The sequence below is a fragment of the Macaca thibetana genome, chromosome 4 (assembly GCF_024542745.1).
Source record: "Macaca thibetana thibetana isolate TM-01 chromosome 4, ASM2454274v1, whole genome shotgun sequence".
NCBI lineage: Eukaryota > Metazoa > Chordata > Mammalia > Primates > Cercopithecidae > Macaca > Macaca thibetana.
In genome coordinates, this window is record NC_065581.1 from 157,083,172 (window position 1) to 157,103,514 (window position 20,343).

Below are 20,343 nucleotides of genomic sequence, written 5' to 3' on the forward strand. Positions count from 1 at the left end.
TATTTTAAGCTATGAATTTGCACTGATATTTCTAATTTTAATCCTACATTAGAGTTCATTTCTCTCTTTTCATATTTGTAACTTTCTTCTCTGACAGTCTGAAACTGGACTCCAATTATTCTTAATATATTTACTGATTCCATCAATCCTTCTGAATGTAAGCAACCTCCCAGTCACCGCTGCCAGTCCTCTGCAGAACCCAATACTCTGCATCAGGCTGATGCTGCCACCCTCCCTCACACCACCGTCCTCTTCATCTTACCTGTGGTCTGACACCTCTCTCTGGGTCCCTGACACCCCAGCCCTACCAAGCACAGATGCCTTCTTGCTCTACTTGACCTTTAAGATTGAACTGTTCCAGGAATGGAAAGCAAAGGAAGAGGGAAAGTGTCTGTAATTTCCTTAACATTTTTATTTTATTTTATTTTTTTTGAGACGGAGTCTCGCTCTGTCACCCAGTCTGGAGCACAGTAGTATGATCTTGGCTCACTGCAACCTCCGCCTCCCAGGTTCAAGAGATTCTCCTGCCTCAGCCTCCTGAGCAGCTGGGATTATGGGCACCCGCCACCACATCCGGCTAATTTTTGTATTTTCAGTAGAGATGGGGTTTCACTATGTTGGCCAGGCTGGTCTCGAACTCCTGACCTCAGGTGATCTGCCTGCCTTGGTCTCCCAAAGTGCGGGGATTACAGGCATGAGTTACCGTGCCCAGCCCCTTAACATGCTTTTTGAAGCCATCCTTTTTACCATTACAAACAATATTACAATGAATAAGTGTCTATGACAAGGTTGTGAACTTGCTGCATCAAAGAGCACGTGTTGTTGATTCTTCACATTGACTTCCATAGAAGTTAACAATTTACACATCCACTTACAACACAGAATGGTGCTTGAAATCATTTAAAAGAAAGATAATTCTAACCCATAGAAAGACCTAAGAGTTACGTGATGATTTTTGCAAAACTTAAGACAACTTATTTTCTCTTTTGGAAATACATTTATTGGTACACAAATCAAATTTCCTACTATTCAGTTTCTTATAAACAAAAATGAAACAAAATTTACCTATCCAAAGCAAATTTAGGAACATAAAACAACCATCAAACAGGCGGGGTAAAAAATAACTATAAGAACCCCCAGGCTGGGCACAGCAGCCTGTGCCTGTAGTCCAGTTGTCTGGCAGGCCGAGGCAGCCTCCTGACGATCCCTTGAGCCTAGGAGTTCGAGTCCTTCCTGGGCAGTCTAGCGAGACTATGTCTCTAAATCTCTAAACCAAACCAAATACACAACAACGACAACAACAAAGTTTTGGAAGAACTGTCAGAAACATAAATTAGGACCCTAAGATAAGTAGAATTTAGTGCAGCAGCTCTGCAATTTACAAGGCAAAAATTACAACCCTAAAAAGCAGGATGACACAAAACCCGAAAGTAATTTTCTACCAACCTGGTTGGTCAGATACTTGTCAGAAACTGTTTTCCAGATTATGAGCTTAAATTCTTTTTACAGACTGGCAACGGTATCAGGACGCTTTTTCGAGTGTCCCCTGCTTTTGCCTTGGGCATGTCAGAAACTGGATAGGAGTTTGAAGTTGAGCAGTTTGTCCAGGATTTCCTGGGTTTTAGCACTGAACGCGCTGCGTCCCTAGTACTCCTTCAGTTCCAAGCAAACCTGCTTCTTGGCCACTGTCGGACCAGACTTGCGTCAAGTACAGTCGCCACTATACAGATGTGGCTACTTACATTTAAGTCAAACACTTATTTATTTTTGAGATGGGGGTCTCACTCTGTGGCGAAGGCTGGAGTACAGTGGTGCGATCTCGGCTCACTGCAGCCTCGACCTCCTGGCTCAAGCCATCCTCCCCGCTCAACCTAGGACTACAGGCTTGCGCCACCACGCCCAACGGCTGATTTTTGTATTTTTAGTAGAGACGGGGTTTCGCCTCCAACTCCTGGCTTCAAGCGCTCTGCCTGCCTCGGCCTCCCAAAATGCTGGGATTACAGGCGTGAGCCACCCCGCCCAGCCCTAAATTAAATAAAATTTAAAATTCAGTTCCTCAGCCGGCTCAACATCATAAATGTGTCCAGTGGCTGCCTTAATAACGCAGATGTAGAATATTTCCCTCATCCCAGAGAGTTCGATCTGACAACGCTGAGGCAGACAGTTGAGAGTTTTTTAAAAAAACAAAAACAAAAAGCTCGGAAACCGCTAGGCTCCACCACCTATAATAACCAACGGGCATTATTACTCTCTCCAAATGGGATGAGGGAAAAACTACGCTAAGGAACACCACGCAGAAAATCTGCCGAGGCACCGGCCAGCGGGCTTTCTCTGTGAACGCAGCCGACGGTCATTTCCACAACGGAGGCCGTCGTCCGTCCAGCGAGGTAAGAAACTTGTAGGACGCCCGGAACTCCCAGAGGGGTGGGCGTTCAAGGGTCAGGACTCCTGAGATGCAACTGTCCAAAGCGGTGGGCGCTCGTAGTCACCCGCTGGCGAGCCTGGGCTCGGGAGCCTCCAGCGCACCACCCCCGCGCGCACCGCATCTGACGCCGGCCGGGGAGCGAGCCGCCGCAGGGTGGGCGCGTCCCGCACGAGCGCAGGCCCGCGTCCCGGAGACAGCCGGCAGCCAATGGGGCGGGGCGTCGCGCGCAGGGGGCGGGGCCGTGACGCGCCCTCCTCGTGACCCGGCTCTCGGCCTGCGCTTGCGGAAACCGGAAGCGGCGGCTGTCAGCGGTGCCGGTTGGGGGCGGAGAGGTGGTGGTGGGCGCCCTGGGGTGTGTGAGCCCCGTGATGGAGCCGGGCCCGACAGCCGCGCGGCGGAGGTGTTCGTTGCCGCCGTGGCTGCCGCTGGGGCTGCTGCTGTGGTCGGGGCTGGCCCTGGGCGCGCTCCCCTTCGGCAGCAGTCCGCACCGGGTCTTCCACGACCTCCTGTCGGAGCAGCAGTTGTTGGAGGTGGAGGACTTGTCCCTGTCCCTGCTGCAGGGTGGAAAGCTGGGGCCTCTGTCGCTGCCCCCGGACCTGCCGGATCTGGATCCCGAGTGCCGGGAGCTCCTGCTGGACTTTGCCAACAGCAGCGCAGAGCTGACAGGGTGTCTGGTGCGCAGCGCCCGGCCCGTGCGCCTCTGTCAGACCTGCTACCCCCTCTTCCAACAGGTCGTCAGCAAGATGGACAACATCAGCCGAGCCGTGGGGGTGGGTACAGGACCACGTCCGGGACTGTGGCGCGGGAGAGTTGGGACAGGAGGAGGATGTAATGATGGTCAACGCTAGGGGCCTCAGTTTCCCCAACAGTAAGAAAAAGGGGTTGGACTGGGTCTGTGGAGTTGGGACATCAGAAAAAGGGGGTGGCATTATGGGGCTTGGGGTTTGGGTTTTTGCTTCCATGAATGCTGTTGGACAGCTTTGGTTCCTATAGGTGTGATTGGTTTTCTTCGGGGTCCTGATTCCTCAACCCTCTTCCTTTTCCTCCGCCCACTCCACCATAGCTTCTCGTCATCTTCTCCTGGAGTTCCCGGGAAGGATCCTTTTCTGAAACAGGTGGGATGGAGACACTGGTAGTGGTTGGGAATTTGAGATTTGTAGCCGGAAATGTTCCATGTCCACCACCTTCTAACTATGTAACCTTGGAGTAATTGTCTTCTCAGAACCTTAGTTTCCTCCTCTATAAAGTGGAAAGAACAGCTGCCTAATGCGGCTGTTGGAAGAATTAAAAGAGATGTTGCCTGTGACTTCATCTTTGTGATATAGACAGTCTGGAGCTAGCGGCCAGGAGTCCAGTTCCATTCTGCTTATTAGCGGTATACTCTGGGCAAGTTACTTACATTCTCTGTCCTTGTTTACTAATCTGTAAAATGGGGATAGGCCGGGCGCGGTGGCTCACGCCTGTAATCCCAGCACTTTGGGAGGCCGAGGCGGGTGGATCACGAGGTCAGGAGATCAAGACCATCCTGGCTAACAGAGTGAAACCCCGTCTGTACTAAAAAATACAAAAAATCAGCCGAGCGTAGTGACGGGCGCCTGTAGTCCCAGCTACTCGGGAGGCTGAGGCAGGAGAATGGCGTGAACCCGGAAGGCGAAGCTTGCAGTGAGCCGAGGTCGCGCCACTGCACTCCAGCCTGGGCGACAGTGCGAGACTCCGTCTCAAACAACATAAACAACAACAACAACAAATTAGAAAACTGACACATAGTAATACCTCTAAGTAAATGGGAGGTAAAATTTTAAGAAATTGTAAGACTGCACTTCATTCTTGGTACCTTGAGGGTGTTTCTAGTTGTGTGGTACCTGCTGTGAGGGCCTTAATTTAAAAAAGAAAAACAGACACAATTCCTGCTCTTAAGTACTTTATAAAGTTTAGACTAGGAAAATATTAGAGTGTCAGGGTTGTTGGGAGTCACGAGGTGTGGGCCGGATATGTTTGGTAAAGGAAAAACATGAGGAATAACACTGGGATTGGAGAATGAGAAAGTTCCTCTTGTATTAAGGGGACAGCAAGTAGTCTCATGAAAATGTGGTTGGAATTATTTCATAAATTTAAACTTGTCTAAACTTGTTTATAGTTGCACTAAATATAAATTTGTATCTAGTTGTATCCTGCTTTAAGTCAGCCTGTTATTATTTAAAATAAATCTGTCATGGCTGTGTGTGGTGGCTCATGCCTGTAATCCCAGCGCTTTGGGAGGCTGAGGAGGGGCATCGCCTGAGGTCAGGAGTTCGAGACTAACCTGACCAACATGGTGAAACCCCTGTCTCTACTAAAAATACAAAAATTATCCGGGTGTGGTGGCATGTGCCTGTAGTCCCAGCTGCTCTGGAAGCTGAGGTGGAAAGATCACTTGAACCTGGGAGGCCAAGGTTGCAGTGGGCCGAGATTGCGCCCCTGCACTCTAGCCTGGGCAACAGAGTGAGACTCCATCTCAAAATAAATAAATACGTAAAAATAAAAATCTGTCATTTTACATAAATGGGGAATTTATTGCGTTAAATAAATTCTGTAGTCAACCCTTTTGTAAAGAGCATGTGTTTTTGTTTGTTTTTTTTTTTTTTTTTTTTTGAGACAAGTTCTCGCTCTGTTGCCCAGGCTAGAGTGCGGTGGTGTCATCTCGGCTCACTGCAGTCTCTGCCTTCTGGGTTCAAGTGATTCTCCTGCCTCAGCTTCCTGAGTAGCTGGAACTACAGGTGTGCACCACCACACCTGGCTAATTTTTTTATTTTTAGTTGAGACAGGTTTCACCATGTTGGCCAGGCTGGTCTCGAACTCCTGGCCTTAAATAATCCACCCACCTCGGCCTCCCAAAGATTTGGGATTACAGGTGTGAGCCACCACACCTGGCCAAGGACGTATTTTCAAGGTAAATAAATTCAGGCTTACATGCAGTATTTTCGAGGCACACTTGCATTGGGTATAGCAAGGAATATATATCTTACTATCACTTTAAAACATAGTACCTAAGACATGTCCCTATCAACTGCAGCAGGATATGGTATAGCATCATATTCAGTGTTGAGCAGTTAAGATGAGTTGTTTTAGGGTTCCATTTACTCTAAAGAACAAGTGTTATTGTGGGCAGAATGGCCAGGGATCATGATGCAAAGTGTGGGTCTTTGGAGGCAGCAAAGCTTTTCTCATATGTGTAGGTACTGTGGAATTAAAAAGAGGCTAAAAGTAGCACCTCAAACTCTAGTGTGCAGTATTATAGGCATCACCCAATCTGCATATGAATTTCTATATGAATTCCCCACTACCCAGAGGAGGCTTCCCAGTGGGGGAGTTGTAGAAACCCCCTTCCTCTCCCTCAGATTCTACCAGCAACCTCGGTACCCAGCTCAACTCACCCTGATGTGAAAGGAAGTAGATAAATAGGTGAAAAGAGGCAGGGAAACTTTTTTTGTATTTTCTCTCCAACTCATCCTAAGCCTTGGTCTCGGCTCCCCTTGTTTCCCCAGTAGAGCTGTATATGATTCTTTAGCTCAAAAACATGACTTCTACAGTTCTGAGGTACTTTATAGATTTAAAAGGCTATACGGACTGGTTTGGGAGTTGAACCATCATGTATAATAATGAACTTATGAGGCCAGGCATGGTGGCTCATGCCTGTAATCCCAGTGCTTTGGGAGTTTGAGGCAGGCAAATCACCTGAGGCCAGGAGTTCGAGACCAGCCTGGGCAACATGGTGAAATTGTCTCCACTAAAAATAAAAAAAAAAAAAAAAAAAAAAAAAAATTAGCTGGGCATGGTGGTGCGCAGCTACTCAGGAGGCTGAGGCAGGAGAATTGCTTGAACTCGGGAGGAGGAGGTTACAGTGAGCCAAGATAGTGCCACCACTCTCCAGCCTAGGGGACAGAGTGAGACTCCATTGCAAAAAAACAAAACAAAAACCTATGGAAAAATGTGTCATGAGTGAACTTGAAGGAATTAGTTGTCTTTTGGGGAGGTTTATTTATCCAGTGTAATGTTTTTTTTTCTTTTTTGAGACGGAGTCGCACTCTGTTGCCTAGGCTGGAGTGCAGTGGTGAGATCTCTGCTCACTGCAAGCTCCACCTCCTAGGTTCGTGCCGTTCTCCTGCCTCAGCCTCCTGAGTAGCTGGGACTACAGGTGCCCACTATCACACCCGGCTGATTTTTTATATTTTTAGTAGAGACGAGGTTTCACCGTGTTAGCTAGGATGGTCTCGATCTCCTGACCTTGTGATCTGCCTGCCTCGGCCTCCCAAAGTGCTGGGATTACAGGTGTGAGCCACCGCACCCAGCCTGTTTTTTTTGAGACGGAGTTTCCCTCTTGTTACCCAGGCTGGAGTGCAATGGCATGATCTCGGCTCACTGCAACCTTCGCCTCCTGGGTTCAATCCATTCTCCTGCCTCAGCCTCTCAAGTAGCTGGGATTACAGGCGCCTGCCACCATGCCTGGCTAATTTTTGTATTTTTAGTAGAGACGGGATTTCACTATGTTGGCCAGGCTGGTCTCGAACTCCTGACCTCAGGCGATCCACCCATCTCGGTCTCCCAAAGTGCTGGGATTATAGGCATGAGCCATCACCCCTGGCCTATCCAGTGTAATGTATTTTGTTTGACTCAGACTCAGTCTTTCATTTAAATTAGTTTTTAGCAAGCACCTACTATTCTTGAATATTGGGCTGGTAAAAGGATAAGAAGGAAAAGAAGGGTAAGATTCAGGCCTCAAACTATCAGTATAGTTAGGGGAAATAAAGTACCTTATATGGGGAAATAGGAAAATATCGGTGAGTGTTATAAATTGTACCATAGCAATTTAGAGCAAAAGAGTGAAAGGAATGCCAAGTTAAAGGAGGGAACAGAGCCCAGTGCAGTGGCTTATGCCTATAATCCCAGCACTTTGGGAAGCCGAGGCAGGTGGATCGCTTGAGGCCAGGAGTTTAAGACCAGCCTGGTCAACATGGCAAAACCCCGTCTCTACTAAAAATATAAAAAATTAACCAGGAGTAGTGGTGTGTGCCTGTAATCCCAGCTACTCAGGAGGCTGAGGTGGGAGAATCACTTGAACATGGGAGGCCGAGGTTTCAGTGAACCAAGTTTGCACCACTGCACTCCAGCCTGGGTGACAGAGTGAGACTCCATCTCAAAAAAAGAAAAAAAAAAATGAGGAAACAGAGCAAGGCTGATTGATCAGAGGAAACCTACAAGCTGAATCTCAAGGCATTCTGTCTACCCTTCTTTAGTGTGAATGGACATGGATTGATTGAGAGAGGAGAGGAGTATAACAAGGAGAAAAAAGAATCAAAGCCAGAAACTAGTAAGCTATTTATGTGGTACAGCAATATAATTAGTTTAACTATAATAAATTTCCATGATAAGAATCCTAGGTTCTTGGCCGGGCGCGGTGGCTCAAGCCTGTAATCCCAGCACTTTGGGAGGCCGAGGTGGGTGGATCACGAGGTCAGGAGATCGAGACTATCCTGGCTAACATGGTGAAACCCCGTCTCTACTAAAAATACAAAAAACTAGCCGGGCGTGGTGGCGGGCGCCTGTAGTCTCAGCTACTTGGGAGGCTGAGGCGGGAGAATGGCGTGAACCCGGGAGGCGGAGCTTGCAGTGAGCAGAGATCATGCCACTGCACTCCAGCCTGGGAGACACAGCGAGACTCCGTCTCAAAAAAAAAAAAAAAAAAAAGAATCCTAGGTTCTTGTCACTTCCTTTTAGAATTTCTGGGACAGGGATCGCATATAGTTTTATTATCTCAAGGTAAAAAATACAGTGATTTCTGAAACCTGAATGATAGAACTGAGGGGTTCTCTCTTCCTTAGAGTCATACTTGCTCCTTTTAGTTTAAACTGATAGGGATATAGTTTCATTGTGATTCAGCATTATCAGAATGGTCCTGAGGATGCTTTTGCCCCCTCAGATTCTGAATTGGTAGGCTCTGTCCTATTCTACTTGGTTTGTTTAAAATTTAGATAGTGTTTAAAATTTAGATTTATAGATCCATCCATCTACCTATCTATATCTATCTATGTATCTGTATATCTTTGTGAAGTGCTAGTCATTTGGGTTATGTATTTGGTGAGTATCCAATATACTTTTACTGTAGATTATTAACTAACAAATTCTTAGGACTATAGGGAGAAAACCAGAACATAGTATAATAATCTATGCCTTTCATTAGAGATCAGAAAATGTAATATTTCTTCTGCATTCATTCAAAAAAATATTATTGAGTACCTATTATGTACAGGTTGTGGTAGCTACTAGGGATATAGCGTGAATGAGCAGAGCTTGTAATCTGAAAACAGACATTAAGCATCTCCTTATACAAATAATTATTTAATTCATGTATGGTAAGTGTTGCTGATTAAAAAACCCAGATGCTACCAATGCATATGACAAGAGTGCTGACCTTGAGTATGACTGGGGGATAGGTAGAATGGTCAGTGATTAAAGCAGACATCTACCATTTGAGAGAACATGGGGCGTGGGAGGGAAGGTGTACATGTAAAGAAATAGCAGGCATGAAGACTGAGATGGGAAGGAGTTTGTGGTGTATTTGAGGTCTAGAACACAGCGCAGTGAGCAAGAAGGAGACCCATGGTCTGAGCCTGAAGAAGTAGACAGGCGGCAGGTCATGTGGGCCTTGTAGGATATGTTAAGGATTTTAGACTTTGATTTTAAAGCAGTATGATGTTATTGAAAGGTTTAATTCTGTGGAATGACATAATCAGATTTGTACTTTGCTATGTGACAGAAAATGGAGGGGGTTGGGGCTGGGGAGGGTAGGGGAAGAAGATATGTGGGAAGATTATAATTAGACTATTGCAGTGGTATGAGAGACAATAGTGGCTAGATTATGTGGGGGCCATCATGATGGGGAGAAATGGGTAGATTTCAGAGATACTTAGGAGGCAGAAATTAGAGGCTTGGAGGTTAATTGAAAGTGGGGAGTAAGGAAAAGGTAGTGATGATTTCCAGGGTTTTAATAAGAGCAGCTTAGTGAATAGGGTTGTCATTTACTGAGCTGGCAGGAGGAGTCTGTTTAGTGGGGGAAGATCATTAACTCAGTTTTGAACTTGTTGATTTTGAGGTGTTTATGAGCTTTGTAAGTGGAGATATTGCCTATGTGGTTGAATATAGACATCTAGAGGACTGGACTGGAGATAACGCCTTTGGAAGTGTCAGCATAAAAATGGCATTTGAAATTATGACTTGGGTGAACATACCTGAAGAATTAGTAGGAACACTAAGAATTTAAGATTAAGTAAAGGGTAAACTCTCAAAGGTGACTGAGAAGGAAGAATTGGAGAGATAAAGAAGAATGAGGAGAACATGATGTCCTGTAAATCAAGGAAAAGGGAAGGGGTGGTTATTTTTGTCAAATCCTGCTGAGAGAATTGGAGGTCCATCTGTCAACACTGGCAGTATTAGTGACACTAGCAAGAGTGAATTTGATGGAGTCCTTGGGTGTGAAAGTGAGATCAGATTGGGTTGAACGAACAGGGATTGGAAGATGAGGACTGGAAGATGAGGACGTGGGAAGAGTGAACCTAGACAACTGCAGAGGAGTTTGACCTTGATGGGGAGAGAAGAAAGAGAGGTCACTAAAGAGCAACGTGGGACTCAGAGACTTTCTTTCATTTCTGTCTGTCTCTGTCTTTTTTTTAGACAGAGGCTTGCTCTGTCGGCTAAGCTGGAATGCATGGCACAATTTCGGCTCACTGCAGCCTCCACCTCCCGGGTTCAATCGATTCTCCAGCCTCAGCCTCCTGAGTAGCTGGGACTACAGGTGTCCACCACCACACCTGGCTAATTTTTTATTTTTAGTAGAGGTGGGGTTTCACCATGTAGGCCAGACTGGTCTCAAACTCCTGACCTCATGTGATCCACCTGCCTCAGCCTCCCAAGGTGCTGGGATTATAGGCGTGAGCCACCATGCCAGGCCAACTTTCTGTCATTTCTTTCCATTCCCCTGTCCCTCCATTCCTTTGTCCTGCCTTCTCTTCTTTCTTGCCCAAGATGGGAGAAAGCTGGACATGTTTAAATGTTGATAGTAAGGGTCCTTTAGAGAAGGTGAATATTTTGTAGGAGAGAGTGGGAAGCAGACAAGGTCAGTTTCCAGAAAAGGCAGGGTAGATGGGATCTAGGGCATCTTCAGAGAGATGGGCCTTGAAAGGGACAGGTGCCTTCCCCACCATAATAGGAGGGTAGAAAGAGAGGTTACATGTAGAGGTAGGCAGGTTAGAGTTTCAGCTCGAAGGCTTCTGTTATCCAGGAGGCTAGATCTTCTCTTGAGAGTAAAGAGTGGGAGAGGGATCAGAGTTTCTGGGAGAGTGGAAAAGTTGTAAAAAGGAGAGAATGAGCAGATAGAAAAGCGAGGGATATGGTTTAGGATTATGGATTTACTGTGGAATTAATCTGTGTTGTTAATTTTTTGCCAGCAACTCCTGACTTCCTGGGTGCAGGCATGATCAAAAGAAATGGCTGGCTTCATGATAGTTAGGGTTCTGCTAAGTGGTTATGATAGATTTGAGTATTAAGAGGTCTACGTATAAACAAGGACCATTGCTTTTTTGGTCACTTGGCGAAGTGTCGTGAATACAAAGATGTGGCAGTTTCCATTTTAAAGGGACGTCTGTCCAGAAGAGAAACCTAAACGTAATACATGGATATCATGCTTTAAGAAACCATGCATCAGGGTAATGACGCATGGGTCCCACATTGCTCTTTAGTGACCTTTCTTTCTTATTTCCCCATCAAGGCCAAACTCTTCAGCAGTTGTCTAGGTTCACTCTTCCCACATCCTCATCTTCCGTTCTCTGTTCAACCCACTCTGACCTCACTTTCACACCCAAAGACACCATCAAATTCATTCTTGTTAGTGTCACCAATACTGTCAGTGTTGACAGATGTACCTCCAATTCTCTCAGCAGGATTTGACACAACCACCACTTCCCTTTTCCTTGATTTACAGGACATCGTGCTCTCCTTATTTTTCTTTCTCTCTCCAATTCTTCCTTCTCAGTCACCTTTGATAGTTTACCCTCTACCCAGCTAACAGTACCTATTTCATAGAGTTGTTATGAGGATTAAGTAAGGAAGTGCAGTTGGGACATTTAGAACTGAGAAGTACTAAATAAGTACCTCATCATCGTTTGGATTATTAGTCATTTCCTTTCTGTCCTCACTGCTGTCATCATCCTTTCATTATACCTGAGCTACAGAAGTAGTGTGATGCAAGTCTCCCTGCCTCCTCACCTTACATATCACGGCCTAAACATATATTCCTGAAACTGCTTTTCATGACACCCTCCTCAAAAATCTTCAAGAATTTCTCACTAACTCTCATGACCCTCAAGGCTTCTCATAACCTTGTTCTAACTTAGCCCTTTAATAGCCCTACTTTCATAGACTACCGAATGCTCCCCGAATACCACATAATCATTATCACTTTCATGCCATGATCATTTAATTCTCCTATTTTCGAATCCTTTTCTCTTCCTCAATATAGGGCTTAGTTCATATCCTGCTTCCTTCATGAACTCTTTCCTAACTTCTCAAAACTACATTGATATCTTCCTCAACTGAACTATTCCACACACTGAACACCCATACAGGCTTTACTATTATTGGTTTTTAAAATGGCCAGTCACCTACTTATGAAGATTCAACTTAAGCAACTAATTACACTTATCCAACTAACCCTACTTAGAGCACTTCATGTTGGCAGCATGGTAGCTAGGTGAAATAGCATATATCATTCACTGTGTACCAGATAATGTGCTGAGTGATTAATCTATGCTATTTCATTTAATACATACAGTAACTGTAGAACCCTTGATTTTGAAACCGAACCTTAGAGAGGTAGGTCAGCTGCCCAAGGTCACTAGCTAGTGACCCAGGCTTGTATTAATACACTATTATTACTTCTACTTAAGAAGAGATAATAGGCCAGGCATGGTGGCTCATGCCTGTAATCCCAGCACTTTGGGAGGCCAAGGCTTGTGGATCACCTGAGGTCAGGAGTTCAAGACCGGTCAGACCAACATGGTGAAACCCCGTCTCTACTAAAAATAAAAATTATCCAGGTGTGGTGGCACGTTGCCTGTAGTCCCAGCTGCTCGGGCGGCTAAGGCAGGAGGATCACTTGAACCCAGGAGGCAGATGGTACAGTGAGCTGAGATTGTACCACTGAACTCCAGCTGTGGTGATAGAGTGAGACTCCATCTCAAAAAAAAAAGTGATAATAGAAAATTTTCTTCTATGACTGGTATTGCTCAGAAGGTAATTCTAAAAAGGAGTCTTTTAAAATGTTGTTCATGGCCAGGTGCAGTGGCTCTAAAAATACAAAAATTAGCTGGGTGTGGTGGCATGCGCCTGTAGTCCCAGATTCTCACTGAGGCACAAGAATCGCTTGAACCTGGGAGGCAACGGCTGCAGTGAGCTGAGATCTTGCCACTGCACTCCAGTCTGGGTAACAGAGTGAGATTCTGTTTCAAATAACAACAATAATAATAGTAATAATAATAATAATAAATGTTTTGTTCAATTCACTATTTTAAAAGCAAGCACTCATTCAAATGGACCTTTTAATGGTATGACAAAACTAAGCTACAAAGAAGATAACCTTCCCAAAATGAACATCAGCAAGTATTTTAAAGCAGAGATTCTTCCTTTTCTCCTTTTTTCCATTTCTTCTCCCACATGGCTGATCATTTGCTTCCCAGGAGTTACCACTCTTGTTTATTATTCGTCACACTGTGTAACTCCTTGTCTGTGTATCTGCGAGAGGTTCTCAAAGCCCCAGAATCGATGGCATTCTTTTATACTTTTTATATCATCAAAACTTCAGGATTTTTATAGTGCCTAGTAAATAGTAGGAGTTAAATAACTGTGAAAGAATTAAGGGTCAGTAGGACTTAGTTCCTTGCTTGGGGCACAAGGGAAAGAAAATAGATAAGGATCAAATAATTTGGGAACTTGGATTTATTATTTGCATAGCATGAGTTTCTTTCATTATTAAAATGATCTGCAAAAGCGTATTTTTCCGTCTGAGTACAAGCTATTTAGGTACAAAGATTTTCTTCCTTTGCAGGTGAACCTAGTACCAATAAATGTTAGCTGCTAATTACTTTATTATCATTGTTATTATTAATGTTAACATTATCTGATCATATCAAACAAAATGTTACAAAGCTTGTAATAAATGTTATTTTTTTGTAAGGTTTTTGCCTCAAGTTGTTTGCAAAGTCTAAAAATACTCAGATTGTATTTTTCTCTCTTGTTTTTGTTATAGAATACTTCAGAGAGTCAGAGTTGTGCCAGAAGTCTCTTAATGGCAGATAGAATGCAAATAGTTGTGATTCTCTCAGAGTTTTTTAATACCACATGGCAGGAGGCAAATTGTGCAAGTAAGTAATTCTTTCATTTTCTTGTTGCAGTTACAGTTCAGTAGTACAAATGTCAGATTTTATTTTAGTGAATTTTGGGATCTTTGAAGCTGGATAATACTTTTTATTGCTAAGTTTAAATGAACTGTCATGGACACCATAGTTTATTAATGGCAACTGAGCAAATGGTGAAAGGCAGAAAAGTGTAGCAGTTACTACGCGCTTTGGATTTAGACAGACTTGAGTTTGATTCTAAGCTCTGCCACTTACCAGCCCTAACCTACTAGCTGTCAGATATGGGAGAAAAACTTTGCCTCTTGGAAGTTCAGTTTCTTCATCTGTAAATTGGTGGTAATGATAGAACCTATCTTATATAGTCACCTTGAGAATTAAATAAAGTAAATTGTGTAAAGCACTTAGCTCAATGCCTGACATATATTTAATGTTCAAGAAATGTTAACTGTTTAGTATAATAATAATTATGATGTTTACAGTAATCTGTCAAGTGGTGTGTGGCAGGGGATGGGGTGGGATGATAACATCTGTTCTACCTTCTTTGCAGGTTTGTGTGTAATTGTGTAATAAAGTAAGATCTATTTTTAGATAGTCTTTGGAAAAATTAAAATCACTATCCCAATTCAGATGGTGTTTTGAATACCAACTATGTGCCAGGCAGTTCTTATTTTTCAAGTCTTTCAATTTAGTGAGTGAGAAAGGTATATTTACAAATACAACCTAGGACAGACACATAAATGCTTTAATAAAGTTATAGAGTCCTTGGAGGAAGAAGAAAACAAATTTTACTGGGGAGAATATGAAGTGACTTCCTGGAGGAACTACCTTTTGAACCTAGGCCTGTACTATTGGACATTATTTCAATAAGTAGAGATGACGCCAGTGAGGTGGCTCACGCCTGTAATCCCAGCACTTTGGGAAGCCAAGGCAGAATTGCTTGAGCCCAGGAGTTTGAGACCAGCCTGGGGAACATAGTGAGATCCCCGTCTCTACCAAAAAAAAATTTTTTTTAATTAGGTGGGCATGGTGGCGTGTGTCTGTAGTCCTAGCTACTTGGGAGGCCAAGGCAGGAGGATACCTTGAGCCCAGGAGTTCAAGGATGCAGTGAGCTATGATTATGCCACTGCATTCCAGCCTGGGCAACAGAGCAAGACCCTGTCTTTAAAAAAAAAAAAGTAGAAATGAGAGAAGGACATGGCAGGTAGTGGCATGGGCAGAGGCACAGAGGTATAAAAGGGCAACAGATGTTCCAGGAAGCATAGTGGGAGGTAAAGTTGGCAAGGGAAAGTAGGACCTTGACTGATAGAGTAGTTTACTGTTTGGGCCAACATTTTTTATACTGCTTAGATTATAATCACTATATTATTAAGAAGGAGTTATAGACCAGGCATGGTGGCTCATACCTGTAATCCCAGCAGTTTGGGAGGCCAAGGTGGGAGAATTGTTTGAGCCTAGGAGTTCAAGACCAACTTGGGCAACATGGCAAAACCTTCTCTAAACAAAAAATAAAAAATTACCTGGATTTGGTGGCGTGTGCCTGTAGTCCCAGCAACTTGGGAGGCTGAGGTGGGAGGATTACTTGAGCCTAGGAGGTCAAGGCTGCAATCAATCATGATTGTGCCACTGCACCCCGGTCTGGGCAACAGACCTAGACCCTATCTACAACAACAACAACAAAAAAAAAAAAAAAAAAAAGAAAAGAAAGGCTTATACAGTATTCTCCTATTATGATTATACAGTATTCTGTTAGCCATGGTTTCACTTGCTGTAGTTTCAGTTACTGCAGTCAACTGCAGTCCAAAAATATTAAATGGAAAATTTCAGAAGTAAACAATGTATAAGCTTAAATTGTGTATGATTCTGAGTAGCATAATGAAATCCCACGACATCCTGCTTCATCTGCGTGGGCTGGGAATCATCCCTTTGTCCAGCAGAACTATGCTGTAGATGCTGCCTGTCCTGCGAGGTGCTCAGGAGCATCGTGGTTTTAAGGTCAGCTGTCATGGTGTGGCACTACTTGTGTTCAAGTAACCCTTAGTTTACTTACTAATTCTTTAATAATAGTAACATAATTATTAGTTTTTGTTTTTAGTCTCTTCCTGTGCCTAATTTATAAATTAAACTTTATCATGGGTATGATATAGAAAAAAGATAAAATCATAGTATATAGAAGGTTTGGTACTATACTTGAAAAAAATAGAAATAGAAAAAGCATATTATATAGAAGGTTTGGTACTAGGTTTCAAGCATCCATTGGGGGTCTTGGAATGTATCCCTTGAAGATAAGAGGTGACTACTATATGTTGTAATATCTTTGGGATTTACAGTGTACCTGGAATATTAAATGCATTGAGTAGTACTACAGAGTTTTTTAAAAGGATTTTGTTTTTGGCTCAATGGGGAGGCTCACACCTGTAATCCCTGCACTTCGGGAGGACACGATGGTAGTATTGCTTGAGCCCAGGAGTTCAAGACCAGCCTAGGCAACAAAAAAAAGAAAAGAAAGGAAAAGAAAAAAATTAGCTGGGCATGGTGCCAAACGCCTGTAGTCCCAGCTGCCTGGGAGGCTGAGGTGAGAGGAGTGCTTGAGCCCAGGAATTGGAGGCTGCACTGAGCTATGATTGCCGCATTGAGCTATGATTGCGCCACTGCACTCCAGCCTAGGCAACAGAGCAATACCCTGTCTTAAAGAAAAAGGTTTTTTAAACATCATTTAACCTAGCACTTTCTAAGCCTTAAAAAAAAAAAAAAAAAACCAAACTGCAAAGATCCTTTTTTCATGGAACCTCATTGGAAGAAAGAGAGACCAGTAAGAAGTTTACTGCTATAGTTTAGGCAAGAAGGAAAGAAAATGTGAAGTAGGGAGGGGCCTTGGAAATAGAAGGATAGATTAAAAATTTGTGTCCCTATAAATCATTAAGTAGCTTAGCTTTTATAAAGACTTATCTTTTTGTTTAGTTCATATGAAGGAAAACTAAAATGGGATAAGAAGCCCCAGCTAGTTTTTTTCCCTTGTCATTATACCATGGTATATTGAATATTGACTTTTAAAATTTTGTCTCCGAAGCTTGACTAACACAACTTTTTTTTTTTTTTTAGCATATCCTTTACTTTTCAGAGTAAAATTTTCTAGTATAAATATGATTGAAGAGCATTTGCTTAACATATGTAAACCTGTTTTTAAGTATTAAGCTTTTTAGAAAAATCCATTAACATAGAAAATACGTTAATTATAAATAATTTAAAATCAGTTAATTGGAATAAGTGGATATGTACTGGGATTCACTTCTTTATTTTTAAATTTTATTTAATTCATTTAATTTTTTAAGACTAGTCAAGTGAAGCAGTGAGAAGAGGAGAAAGAGTAGAACAAGGAGTTCAATCTGTAACTGACTGTGAACAATTAATTGAGATAACTCACTACCTTCAGATGAGCCAGGGTTTCACTTCTTTTGACTGATGTGACTAAATTTATATACTTAGAAGAGGTAAGGCATTTTTTTCTTTAAAAGATGTTTTTGTTTGTTTGATTTTTGAGACAGTCTTGCTCTGTTGCCCAGGCTGGAATACAGTGGCACAGTCTCAGCTCACTATAGCCTCCACCTCTTGAGGGCTCAAGCAGTCCTCCAGCCTCAGCCTCCCAAGTAGCTGGGTGTGGGGAAAAGAAAGAGAGTTCAGCCTGTTACTGTGTCTATATAGAAAGAAGTAGATGTAAGAGACTCCATTTTGTTCTGTATTTGAGATGCTGTTAATCTGTGACCCTGCCCCCAACCTTGTCCTTGCAAGAGACATGAGCTGTGGTGACTCAAGGTTTAATGGGTTTTGGGCTGTGCAGGATGTGTCTTTGTTAAACAAGTGCCTGAAGGCAGTTTGCTGGTTAAGAATCCTGCCCGTCCCTGGGCAATGGAACATCTCGGTGTGAGACCCGATTGTATGCTCTGTTTACTGAGATAGGAGAAAACCGCCTTACGGCATAAGGTGGGACTTGCTGGCGGGACTTGCTGGCGCAATGCTGCTAAAAGATTTGTGGAGATGTTTGCATATGCGTATTAAGGCACAGCATTTTCCTTTGAACTTACCCATGTCACAGAGATCTTTATCCATATGTCTTACTGCTAATTTTCTCCCTAAAATGATCCTATTGTCCTGCCACTTCCTTATCTTTAAGATGGTAAAGATAATTATCAATAAATACTAAGGGAACTCAGAGACCGGTGCCGGCGTCGGTCCTCTGTAAGCTGAGTGCCAGTCCCCTGGGCCCACTTTTTTCTTTCTCTATATTTTGTCTCTGTGTCTCATTTCTTTTCTCAAGTCTCTCGTTCCACCTAACGAAAAACGCCCACAGGTGTGGAGGGGCAGGCCACCCCTTCATCTGGGGCTACAGGCAGCACCAGGATGCCTAGCCAATTTTTGTGTTTTTAATGGAGAATGGGGTTTTGTCATGTTGCCCAGACTGGTCTCAGATTCCTAGACTCAAGCCTCCTTCCTTGGCCTCCCAAAGTGCTGAGATTCAAAGTGTGAGCCACTGTGCCTGGCTTAAAAGGCATTTTCTAATAAAGATTTCACTAATTCGAAGTACAGACCTTTTTTGCTCAGTTAGTTGAAAAGAAAACGTTTTACTGCATATTTACTCAGTATGGCAGGTATAAAATGCTGTAGAAAAAATTCTTAGGGTATTTTGTTCCTCTGTGAGGCATCCTATCTTGAAAATATTCCTTACATTGAACTTCTGAGGACCAAATAAAATGCTAAGCAATTAGATATGACTTACTTAAAAGACTTCCCAATTAAAATTAATTTGGCCCAGACATACGGTCTCAGGTAAAAGAAGCGAGGTACAGAAAAGTATGATATTTTGTGTTCTAAGAATACGTATGTATTTTGAAGGAAGGTGGTTGGGTAGCTGCGTGGGCAGGAAAGGAAGGAAGATTTAGTTTTCACTGTATTTGCATTTGTACCCTTTGGATTTTATGCCATATACATTTAATACCTATTCAAAAATATATAGAAATTTTAAAAATTTAACAGAATGTTCAAATCTGTGATAAGTATTTGTATGTTAGATGTGGTTAGAGAGATTAGCTATTTCATTTTCCAGAATTATGCATTAAAAATTATTGTCATTCATCATCCCATTTACGTGGCAGAAGAGTGGAAGAGTAAATCCCATTTGTGAAGAAGGAACCCTCATGACCTGGTCACTTCCTAAAGGCCCCACTTCTTGATATTATTACATTGGCCATCAAGCTTCGACATATCAATTTTGGGAGACACATTCTGACCATAGCAAGGGCTATTAGAATTTTTTAAAATAATATTATTAAACAATAGAAAAAAATGTAAAAACATAAAAGGTAAAATATTTCTAGAAAGAATATTATTAAATGAGTATACTGCCCCAAACTATCTTTCTGTTCTGCTTAATTTAGCTTGAAATAGGGGTGGCATCTAGTCTCTGCAGTTATTATTCATGAAAAGAATGCTAGGAATCCAAAAGAGGAGAGAATGCCATCCATGTACTACTCCCATCCCTTTTCTCTTCAGAATTCCTGTGTCTTCGAATGGTATTAGTCTTGGTAGGAAGCTGGTTATTGGAAATGGATGGAGGGTCAAAAGAAGTGTTAAGAGTGCAACTGTTTCTACTCATACCACAAATAACATGGAAACTAGCTCTTTCTTATGGAGAATGACTGCTAAAAAGTAAAGAAAGTATATTAAAGGTTTCTCAGAATTTTAAAGCTGTGTATTGTTGACATAGGGATAGCCTTGTATTGAGACCCTTCTTGCTTATTTTGTGCATACAACAGTTAAATAATCAGCAGAATGACCAGATTTCATGAGTTCATGACTGCTTTAGTGTTTGGGTTCTTTGGTAAGCAGTATCCAGTATGAAGCATTATTGTAATAGGATAGGCTTCAAAATTATCAGTTCATATGTTTGTTCTTACACACTGAAAACTCTTTCTTTATGAGCAACCTATATCTTTAGTGATCCAGGTGATCTGGGTGATAATTAATGAGCATAATGATGCTATTGAACCACTGTGTAATCCTGATGTATATTCTGATTCATCAAAGGCAAATTAACTTTCAGTTAATACATAAAATATATGTCTCGATGCTTTAAAAAGCAACAACAGTAGTACTTAATGGTTAACCAGAAGGTCAATTAACCAAAACCTTTCTTCACGTATTTTATCCAGAGGGAAATGTACTAAGCGTTATAATCATATCATTTGTATCTTATAATTTAAAGTATCTTAGTGTTCATATTTGTTAAACTTAATTAGGTCATTTAGGTACAAAGTTTCCGTAGTTTATTTTGTATTTTCTGAAGCTTACCCTAAATTGGTGATTATCTCTGCTATTTTCTATAAAACTAGTTTTGAAAAACTGCAAAGATCTTTGTAAAATTCCTAAGAGATGCCAAATGCTTTATTTAAAGATGCATAATTCCTGTTATGATAATTTAGT

The 20,343-nt window shown here is 42.5% G+C and overlaps 1 protein-coding gene across 4 annotated transcripts in view; it reads left to right on the top strand.

Moving 5' to 3' along the window:
* Positions 1 to 2,688: 2,688 nt before the first annotated feature.
* Positions 2,689 to 20,343, top strand: part of OSTM1 (osteoclastogenesis associated transmembrane protein 1) — a 40,418-nt gene continuing 22,763 nt past the window's right edge. For 3 of the 4 annotated variants that reach the window (XR_007725287.1, XR_007725286.1, XM_050789234.1), the window contains exons 1-2: positions 2,707 to 3,195; positions 13,761 to 13,875. Coding sequence is in view for 2 of the 4 variants with exons in the window: in XM_050789234.1 (XP_050645191.1) it covers positions 2,794 to 3,195; positions 13,761 to 13,875 (517 nt within the window). In the remaining 2 variants the exon portion in view is untranslated. Of the gene's footprint in view, positions 3,196 to 13,760; positions 13,876 to 20,343 lie in introns of all 4 variants that reach the window. The other variant, XM_050789233.1, reaches the window with a different exon arrangement.